General features: G+C 30.2%; 1 protein-coding gene across 1 annotated transcript; it reads right to left on the reverse strand.

Annotated features, from left to right (window-relative positions):
• Positions 1-296: 296 nt before the first annotated feature.
• On the reverse strand, positions 297-6,123 carry LOC105962290 (putative glucuronosyltransferase PGSIP8). Its single transcript, XM_012986592.2, has 5 exons — positions 5,472-6,123; positions 2,563-2,821; positions 1,830-2,031; positions 1,585-1,732; positions 297-1,152 (listed from the first exon to the last, which is right to left on the reverse strand). Exons 1-5 carry the CDS (start codon positions 5,732-5,734, stop codon positions 612-614), a joined length of 1,413 nt encoding a protein of 470 aa, XP_012842046.2. The 5' UTR covers positions 5,735-6,123; the 3' UTR covers positions 297-611.
• Between the last annotated feature and the right edge of the window lie 5,039 nt (positions 6,124-11,162).

Below are 11,162 nucleotides of genomic sequence, written 5' to 3' on the forward strand. Positions count from 1 at the left end.
ATTTATTAATCCTCAGACAAATGGGCTGAAAAGCCCTTAATCAGATATCGATTTTGTGCCGAACGATTCGAACCAAAAGGCAAAAACAAAACCGAAAATAAACTGAATTGATACCAATACCGTAAAATGAAAACCGAAAAACCAATTAGCACCGAACCGAAAAAAAAGCCTACATGTTTTATAGTATCTGAAATAAAAAAAAAAAAAACCAAAATTATCGGTACATGTTTGTTTTTTCCCCAAAACCGAACCGTACCACCCGTGCACACCCCTACCTAATAAATAGTTCACTAGTATTTATCTGTAAAACCCATTAATCATCATAAATATCTAATGAAGATAGAGGAGAGAAAAAGAGGAGATTTCAATGTTTCTGAGTACAAGAAGTAACATTTTACACAATCCACTTTCCAATAATTAAGGAAAAAAAACCCCTTTTGCTCCATATGTATATAAAAATAGCTGCACAGAAAAGAAAAAAAAAAATACAAGGGATGATGAGATTAAAAAACTTCCATCTTCAATCTCCTCTCAACAATCCATTCGAAACATCAATCCTTTTAATAATCGAGCAAATCGTTTGTTTTCTCGTTTTTTCTTTTTCTTTCTTTTCAGTACAGCTTATTGAACCCGGCCGGAGAAGCATTTTCGCCCAGTCTCGGCAAGAAAGCTTCCCTTTCCAAAGAAACCTGAAGCGACGACAATATTTTCACAAACGCCACCCAAAGAAACGGCGCGCAGCAAAACGCGTACCCGAAAACCGAGAGGGCCCGCACGATCCCATCCGGGTACCACGGGTAAGCCATCACCAAAAGGGCGTTCACGATTGATAGCCACGGCACTAAAACGTAAAGCATCGGTAGCAGAAAAGCGTTGATCGCTACGCATGAGAGAGAAAATGAACCCAATAAATAGACACTCCACCCTACGAGCGGATGAACTGTGAAGGGAATGAAGAAGAATGGGACTGCGTAGGCTGCGAAAATTGACCATATTGCGATTAATTTGAATCCCGTTTGTATCAAGAATACGCTCTTTTCTTCGCGACGGTAGCATAGTTTTGATAGATTCGGGCGGGCTAGACGAGCTACTGCGATTATTCCTAGGTAGAATATTGCTTGAATGAATACAATTGGCATTTCTGCACTATACCTGTCGTTAGAAAAGAAAAAAATGTTATTACATGTCCGTTTAGCCAAAAAAAAAAATCGAAAGGGATGGATATTCTTAATTTTGTGATTTAGGAAATAGTAACATTCTTGACATATACGTCGTAACAGCAAAAAAAAAACATGGTCGTATTAAAAAATGAAAGCATAATTAAAATGCCGACGTCAATGAAATGTATAGAATTATGACTTATCGTACTCTTTTTTACGTCATTTATAAGGCCAATTTTAAATAAAAGAATTGTGACTAAGATTGAGGATACAGAAAGAAAGAAGAAGAAAAAAGAAACCCGCCAAGCATCTACTATTAGAGTAGAGGTCTCGTGTTTAAATCATGTTTTTCCCGTACTTTCCCAATTTGTAACAAGATTCGAATTTTAAAAAAAGAAAAAGAAAAAAAAAAAAAAAGACTTACCCTAGAGTTTTAAGACGTTGTTTATGCCAATCGATGCCCAAAGGGAGAACCGGCCACGACCACCAATACCATGGCTTCAACCACGGAGCGCTAGGGAAAGTGACGACACTGTTGGGCCCACATGGTACACTCCACCGGAGCTTGAGATCTACATTCAAATAAACAAAACCATATTTAGTGAGGAAAAAAAAAAGTACGGGTAAGTTTTTTAGTACATGAAAAAAGAATTTTTGTAAGATGCTTACAATAGTAAGAAGCGTCCATTTGATAACCGAGAGGAAGCCTATAGAAACCATCGAGCTTAGTGCCGTTTGACGGAGGATGAAACATTGGCCGATCGAGCAAATCGGGGAAATAGCCTCCGATGAAACCTTGGTCCGCTCCGTCAGGGTTACTTCTTCCTATCTCTATTTGATGTATCATATCATTGAACACCTCCATCGATGGCTGCATTTCGATATTAATCATATTAAAATAAAATAAAATAAATTTCCGATTGTGTGGAACAATATTTTTAATTTTTAATTTTAATTTCTTTTCCAACTTTATTTAACAGAAATATGATTACAATATAAAATTCCGATTTCTGATATTATCTTAATTTCCGAAAATATTTCAAAAGATTCCAAAAAAACAACTCGAAAGTTACACTTATATTATAGGTGAATAAAAATGTGAAAATTCTCAATTCCGCCAATACCGATCCGAAAATTTCAGAGTTTTTTGGAAACAAGTTTTTTTCATTTCATTCCGACTTCCAAAATCAGATTTGTCTGATTTTCGTTTTTTTTTTTGGAATGGAATGGAATTCGAATTAGTTTTTCATTTCCGAAAAAAAATTTGGAATATTTCCGTCCCATCCGTCCAATTTACAAATTGATCTTGCAAAGTTGTGATTAGTATTTATAATATTTTCTTCTAAAAAAATAAATAAATAATTTAAAAATAGATTTTTAATGGAGGTGAATAATGTTGTACCTCCAAAACGAAAAGGCCGGTGTGGAAGATGCATGGGTTGATGAAGGAAGCACAAAACTGTCCACATTGGAAAAGTTCGTCGGTTTTTTGGAGGAAGAGATTATCTGCATCGAGCATGACTACTCTCTCGTAGTCAACGAGCTTCCATGCGTAAAGTTTGTTTAGTGTTAGCCTAAATCTCCAATCGAATTCCGATTGTTTTACGTACGGATTGTGCAGATTCTCCACTCTCACCACCTTCGCCCCGTCTTCCTTTTCTCTGCATTCAAACAAAACACAAAACAAATGAATTCATTTTCTTCGAGCTGTATAAACACAATTTTATTTTAATTAATCGTTTTTATTCGAAAAATACCAAGGTAACAATTATGATATGGACTATAGTTTCTCTGACTTATTGTGCACCATTTTGATCAATCAGAAAAATCGGAAATCGGGATGAAAAGAAATTGTTCTAAAAATCGAAAAGTTCCGAATCGGAGTCGACGAAATTCAAAATTCCAATTTCTATTCATCTTATAATATAAAAACACACAAAAGTGTTATTATGAATGTAATTTTTGGGATATTTTTTTTTCGAATCTTCAGAAATTAAATTTAGATCAAAAATCAAAATTTCATATTTATTCCAATTTCAGTCCCAAAAAAAATCGTAAAATCGGAAATCGGGAATTTTCAAATTCTTGAAAATATCATTCCAAACTTGGAAATTTTCAAATCGAAATCTCATACTCATTCCAATTTCAGTCCATAAAAAAATCGTAAAATCAGAAATCCGGATTTTTTAAATTCTTGAAAATATCCTTCCAAACTCGGAAATTTTCAAATCGAAATCGTCTTCCATTATAATCCACATTCCTACTAGTCACATAAGTTAAAAAGGGCAAAAAGTTGATAGAATCGGATGCTAAAAACGACTTTCGAGATTGAGACAAAAGCAACTTCATTCAATCAAGTCTCTTCAACAATTGGTCCACTCTTTTTAGTGGAATAAGTTTTATTTTTTCCTTCATTTGTCACACATATATATTTATTTAATTATTTATTTATTTACCACCTCACCTATATTAATTAGGTAAAAGAATATTTTGGGATAAGAAAAAAAGAAAATATCTCTTATTCCCTAAACCAAAACAGCATATACTTCCATTGATGAGCAATGTGATACTACAAACAATGTACTGACACAATCAATATATATAGAATCCACCACACATTTACACACACAACTATGTGTATCTACTCTATATCTAAATGTGGGACATGCTTAGAGCATCCAAGGAGCCTCCTCATTGGTTGAGCTTATTTTTTTTCAAACTTGTGTAGATTCTTGATATTAAAGAAAAATATTTGAAAATTTCTTTAGTGTGATTACATAATTAAAAAATTAAAAAATTAAATATTAAAAATTATTGCAGATTCGTGGCGTGGAAACTGGAGATGGGCACATGTAGTGTCTTCATTAAATTATTACCTTAGAAAAAGAATCTTAATTTTGTTGCATAAATATTTACATTCTTTTGCATGATCTTTTTTTATATGTAAATTATCAATAAAAGTTTAAATAAAATGTTTTTTAATTACAAATTTAATATGTAAAATATAATTTGTGGTGATATGACCAAGATTGCACTTAAATCAGGATAGGACTTGACACTTTCTTGGCTAACATAAAGATTGGTAGGGTGGTGGGGTGGGGTAGGGTTAGGGTGGGGTAGGAGGGGAGTTTCCTGGAAGTATCTCATATATTTAATAATAATAAATAAATAAATAAAAACCAAAGGACATGTTACCAAGTCTTCCACCACTTTCTGAACTTGGACTACATCTCAAATTTAATAAATTATATTAAATAAAATCAGAGCAAACTTATATTAAAAACAATTTTGATATAACCAAATTAATTATGATGAATTTTATTTTTCATCATAATTTACTAAATTAAATAATTAATGACTTTGGAATTGGTAAGTGACCACAAAAAATGGCTGGTTGGCACTAGAAAGAGACATACCAAATGGTGCAATTAATGCCAATTGGTAACCTCATCCAAAATAATACACAAATACAAACAATATATATATATATATATATATATATATATATATATATATATATATATATATATATGCCACTAGCAAAATTTTGACCTAAACTCCCGCATTCTTTCCTCACAACCCTTTTCTTGTTTAAGGAAAAGGGTCAAAAAGCTTTTTCTTAAAGGGTAGTCCAATCTTCCTAATTTGTATTTTCTTTCTTTATCAAATTAAAACAAAAATACTAGTGAAAAATAATAATATATATAGGAGTAATATTATATTAAAATAAAATAAAATAAATTCATTAATAGATTTACCTTAATTGGATTAGATGATATGTTTTTTTTCATATGACATTTAAGTGACACATGCCTATGATTACACGTCATTTTACAAATTTTAGTCCAAATTAAGTTGTTCGAGCAAGTTGACTAAATATTATATTAATTTAATATTATTACTAACATGGTGGTGGTATTAATTTAATATTATCATTGTGACAGACTAAATACAGCAAAAAACAACACGATTTTTAATTTTTATAAGACATTAATTAAAAGACGATATCACCACGTAATTAAAGACGGACTAAACAAGAATCTTGCTAATTTGCACACCACTAATTTATCATTTAACAAGACAGATAATCAAATGTAATATTCTTTTCATAAGATAATAATATTTTTTTTTAGAAAGTAAAAATAATTTGAATATATGGGGAGGGAGTGATGAATTTGAATTTCAAAAAAACAAACTAAATCATTATTTAATTAACAAATTAGGAAAGTAAGTCAAAAGGGCAAAAAGGACTAAAAAGATAGAAAAAGATGAAGAGAGGGGTAAGAAGGTAAAAAGAAGTATTGTACTTACAGAGCTTGTACCCAATGGAGAGGTACATCCATGGAGGCAATGACGACGAGATCAGCATCAACCTTAAGATCTCCGAGCGATCTAAGCATGACACGTGTCGCCGTGTAGAACTCGTAGTCCCGCGGCGTACCCATGTACATCATCGTTGCGTATGCGTTTCTGTGCTGAACTTCTTCCTCCGCCGCCGCCGCCGCCGCAGCACACACTACACACACTAGAGCTGCACACAGTACTCCGAGGAGTATTAATCGCCTTCTCCCCATTTTTTTTTTCTTCTCTCTCCGCCCAAAATAATTTAATTTTTTTTCTGTTCTTCTGTTAAATGTGAAAATTAATAGGATTAGATTTTCCGAAGAATATTTTATTTACCGGAAATACCCCTCGCTCTACCTTCTATATTACAAGAAAAGGAAAACACATTGACAGGGAAGAGAAAAAAAAGGGGGGCGCTTTTCTCGGGGAAAAATGGTGTTACACCCAGATGTGTGTGTTTTCTGCGTGAAAATGGAAATAGATACACAGTGCTGTATATATATAAATATATATATATTTATGTATGTATAACGCGTTGTGGAGGTGAGGAGGGGGTGAGGAAGGGGGGCGGGTGCTTTCAAGAATGGGGGCACAAAAAATGAGATTTATATATACTACTGTGATGAACACCACCCCCAATTTTTTTTTTTTTTTATTTTTATTGGGTAAATTAAGAAAAATCCCCTACACTTAGATTAAATAACAAAAACCGCATCCACCTATTCTAAATTACCAAAACACCCCGGAGGTTTGTTTCCGTCTTACACCAAACCCCTACGGTGTGACTTTTCACGGAATTTTTTTTTTATACAAAGGGATAGAGTTTACACAATTTCAGATATTTTCTTTTATTTTTCATCTATTTAACAGAAGGTAAAATAGACTATACACAATTTCTGTTAAAGAAACTCAATCAACAGTTAATCAGAGGGAGTTTTTGGTTATTACGGATAGGTGGGGGTATTTTTCGTTATTAAGTCTAAATTCTGGGGGTTTTTTATAAATTTACCCTTTTTACTTAATATTTCACCTTTTTGTAATTTTAATTAATTGCTGTAAATGCACATAATCATATTTAGTTGGGGGAATTCAATTTATTAACCATGGCTTCTTTTTTAATTTAGATATATCAGTAAAGAATTGTGCAGAAAATGAATTTAATGCCGACGAAAAAATAATTAAATAAAATTGATTTATAGTTTTATTTGGGTATGGGTGAGCTGGACTACTATTGGTTGTGAAATCCGCTACAGAAAGTTGACTATATCGAAAGTGAAAAATAATTGGGAGGGCCAATTCGCACTTCTCTTCCATCGGTAGATATTTTCCTTTATTCGCCCCCGGCATTGAGTATTATAATCGATAATTACCAAATTTTTTAATTTGTAAAACATTGTAATAATTGGTTAGTTGATGTCATACCACTATATAAATGACAATTTCAAACTTAGGAAGTTGGCAGATTTTTCGCTTATGTAATAAAATATATTATTTTATGTATGTTATGTTAGCATGAGTTTAGCAGCAATCGTCCACGTGTGGCAGTCAGAGTTGTATTTTTCGCATCTTTTTTTCTTGTTTTCTTAATATTAGTGCAACGACACAAAATGACAAATATATTGGACCGGAGTGACTAGCATTTCGGAATTACCTGATTATAACTGAAAGTCATTAATTTTTCAAAGCAACTTGAATTACTCTAACTGGAGGTCATATAATCCATGAACAGATCTAGACATCTCGATCGAAAAAGAATCAAGAGTAAAAGAAAAAAAAAATAGAATTGATCCAACCGGTGCTAAAAGATCTACTACTTTTATATGTGTATAAAGGCAGGCGCAAATCGATTATTGTGATTTGTGACCTTATTCAATTTGAATCTCACAAATTACAAAACATGAATATTGCAGCTATATTTGTAGGTTTTACAATTTTAATCAACCCAAATTTATCTAAATGAGAAAGTTGTGGTAAACAAACGCCTCGAAATACTTCAATATATAGGGTTTACATTCATGAATTGCATAACATGAAAAGTGTAGGTTTTTTCATGTATTTCAGAATGCAACTTAAATAAGTGCAATTAAATTCGGTATGAAAACTTTCTGATTAAAATACAAGTTTACTTTATTATAATTGTTATTGCAGTTTAATTTGAATACCATAAGTTGTAAAACATTTATCACGTTCTTTTCAACGCCAATTGAATAGGTTCAATCGAATTTCGTATGAAAAAATTCTTATTAAAATATCTCATATCATTACTTTATTGTTTTACATTTTCTACTGTGATTTTATTTGAATATTAAAAATTGCAAAACATGAAGGTTGTAGCTCTATTTTAATAGGAAAATTTGGGGTATTGGGTGGTATAATGTTTAAGGATAATTTAACCAATAAAAAATATTTTTATATATAACTCTTAAATCAAGAAGCTTAAATAATTAATAATATTTGTCTCTCGGATAATTTTAACTTGATTTTAGTCGAATGAACTGAGTAGGTAAATTTTCAAGATGGTTGCGATAAATAGGGAAAATAACACGTACAGTCGAGGAAACAACTAATTTATCTTTCCTTACATTAACGAGAACATTAGATATACCCGCTCATTAAGTTGTGTAATGTGATGTAAATACAAAGGTTATTTGTTTGTTTCCATAAAATTCCTTAGGTTTATACTTTTCGCCAACTTCATGTGCGTCTGCTGCATGTTGCTTACTAGTTTCCTTAGAGGGTGTTTGGCTAAACTTATAAGATGTTAAAGGAAACTTATAAGATGTTTTAGAGCTTATAAGTTCTTCCAAAGTGTTTGGTAAATTTTTAAAACAAGATTTTAAATTTTTTTACAATAAGTTGTTGGAGAGTAAATAAGATCTTTTTAAAAAAATACATATATCCCATATTTTTATTTAAGATCTTATAATGAGTAAAAATAGGAAACAGTTTATGAGCTCTTAAAACATCTTATTAGACGTAAAGAGCTTATCAACTATTTAAAATAAGTTTAGCCAAACACCCTCTAAGTCTTCGCCATGCTCAACCATCACGCAAGTCCTTACTATCACGCTACCGAGCAAGATTGTCGAGTCTCGCTCGTGCCAGCTGCATGCCTTTGATTGTCCGCACAAGCCCTCGTAACTTTCCACCAATCAATATGCGTTGCTCACAAGTCACAAGGATCATTCATCGACATGAGTCGTGTACATCCTACCTTTAGCTTTGAAGGCTCAAGCGGAAGCCCGTTTACTTACGACTTCACATAAGTTCCTTGAAGATCTAATAAAACCAATATGTTTAGTCCTAGCAATATTACCTTTTACTTCAATAAATAATGTCCTATTGTGCAATAAAATGTATTAATATTCTTATAACCAAATATTTGATAATAATTTGATTACTTTTAAGCCATGTGAACAACTCAAACGGAGGAATCAAGTAGTGTATTAAACTATAAAACTATCATTTTTATAATCAAAATACAATTATTCATGTATTTAATGATTTATAATTATAATATATATGTATTTGTAGTTTTTTTTTTTGTAAGAATATGTATTTGTAGTTGAAGTAAATAATATTTTTTTAAAGTATCAAAGTATATATTATATCATACATTAATTAAATAAGTGTTTAATGCTCCATTTCCAATCCTTCCCATTTGACAGTTTCTTATGAAATATATATATTGGTCATTACTTCATGTGACATAGGTGGGAAGTGTCGTGTATATTTAGTTTTAATTGGTCAATTTTAAACAATGACCACTAAAAAGAAAGTGTAGATGATAATTTGATTGATTCTTATGAATTCTTCAAATTTGGGCCACCTTGGTCAATGTCTTAATTATATTGGTTGTAAATCTTTAGGAGTGTTGCCCACATATATATATATATATATATATATATATATATATATATATATATATATATATATATACACAAAGAACTCGAAAGTAATATGCGTAAACAGCGTTTTCGTGCAATAGCCCGCAAAATATTGCTCATAGATGTTCAATAAAAATATTGATTTATGCATATGGAAATGAAAGGGACGGAATTATTTTAGAATAAAAACTATACGACATAAATAAACAACATTAGACTAACTATGTCTGCAGTGGCGAGTACAACCCCTATCTATGGTGGACTCAAGTCCCTCTTCAATTGCAAATTATTCCACTATATTTTGTATATATTATTATTTAGTCCATTCAAAATAGTCCAAAATTTAGTCCATCCACTATATTTTGTATATACAGTAGAACCTCGATAAATTAATACTCGATAAATTAATAACATCGCTTAAATAATAAAATTTTCCGGTCCCGACTCGGGGATAACGTGCTAAACTTATAATTCGTTAAATTTATAAGATAATACACATTCGAAAATTTTAAGAAGCCCAATATAATATATAAATTAATTATGCGTAAAAATAATTCTTAAATTACATGGTAAGTTACATATCTATATAATATATAAAAGTTGAATTCCATAGCTAATTGATTGACATTTGACAATTTCAATTGATGACATGTCATAAATTTCATCCCAAGTGGCGAATTGATTGGTGGAAATAAATCATCAAAAAACATGTCATCATTTTCCAAAATTAGAGGTAATTAAATATATTTAATTATTTTATTAATATATTTATATCCTACCATTTATAAAATGCTCTAAATATATCATTTTTCTTGGAAACCCTAAATAAATTTATTTTTGAATTTTATTTCATAATTAAGTTAATTTGAATTTGGTTAAATTCGATTTAAAATCTTTCCTTATTATAATTGCATGATTGGTGGCGTTACGAATTTTTTTAATTTTAATTCATAAAATTGGATTTATATTAAAAAAAAATTGCAGAATAAATTATTTGATATTACACATTTTACATGAGCATGACTAGAGAATATGTATTTTTTTCACTAATTTAATATTATATATTAATATTATCTGTAAAAAACAAAAAAAAGATAAATGTTTGAAATTACTATCTTGCGAAAATTGACACTATTTGTTATGCCAAGTGCAGAGTAATGTACTCCCAATTATTTACCATATTGAAAATTATACTACATAAGTTTCATGTTATTATTTAAATAATTATTTTTTCTTCACTGAATCCAGTGACAATATATTTTACGATTGATTTAAGTTTTAAATTATATACTAATTAAAATACAAATTTTATCATGATTATACTAATAAATTGAATAAGCTAAGTTAATTTAATCAAATCATAAAAAACGAATTGATTTTATATATTTCAAAATATAATAATTATAAATCTTTGGAATTAAATTCGTTTATCCACTTTATTTAATGGCTAACATTAAAAATATTAATTGTTTTGTTTAAAATGTATAATGATCGTATATATACTATATATTGTATTCCATTAATAAGTATTCCATTAATAAGTATTTCATTATAACTCTAATAAATATAATTAAGTAAATATCTACTGCAACTCCAACCCAAAAGTATCAAAATGAGTTTTCAAATATTTATGTGATATTTAATATTTTATTTTGATATTTATCTAAATATATTTGCTCCAACCATAGGTATTAAATAGTTGTTAATTAAATATATCTAATTGCCACATGTTATTTTCTAAATGGACACTGAGGTGGTTAAATTCATAACT

Source organism: Erythranthe guttata, chromosome 1 (genome assembly GCF_056151865.1).
Source record: "Erythranthe guttata isolate IM_541 chromosome 1, IM_541, whole genome shotgun sequence".
Lineage (NCBI taxonomy): Eukaryota > Viridiplantae > Streptophyta > Magnoliopsida > Lamiales > Phrymaceae > Erythranthe > Erythranthe guttata.

Bases quoted from the DNA above. Each gene is read 5' to 3' on its own strand.
- LOC105962290 (XM_012986592.2), bottom strand. From the start codon at position 5,734: ATGGGGAGAAGGCGATTAATACTCCTCGGAGTACTGTGTGCAGCTCTA. The intron at 2,032-2,562 runs GTACAACATTAT...ATCGAAATGCAG, and splicing joins CCGGCCTTTTCGTTTTGGAG to CCATCGATGGAGGTGTTCAA. The intron at 1,733-1,829 runs GTAAGCATCTTA...ATTTGAATGTAG, and splicing joins AATGGACGCTTCTTACTATT to ATCTCAAGCTCCGGTGGAGT.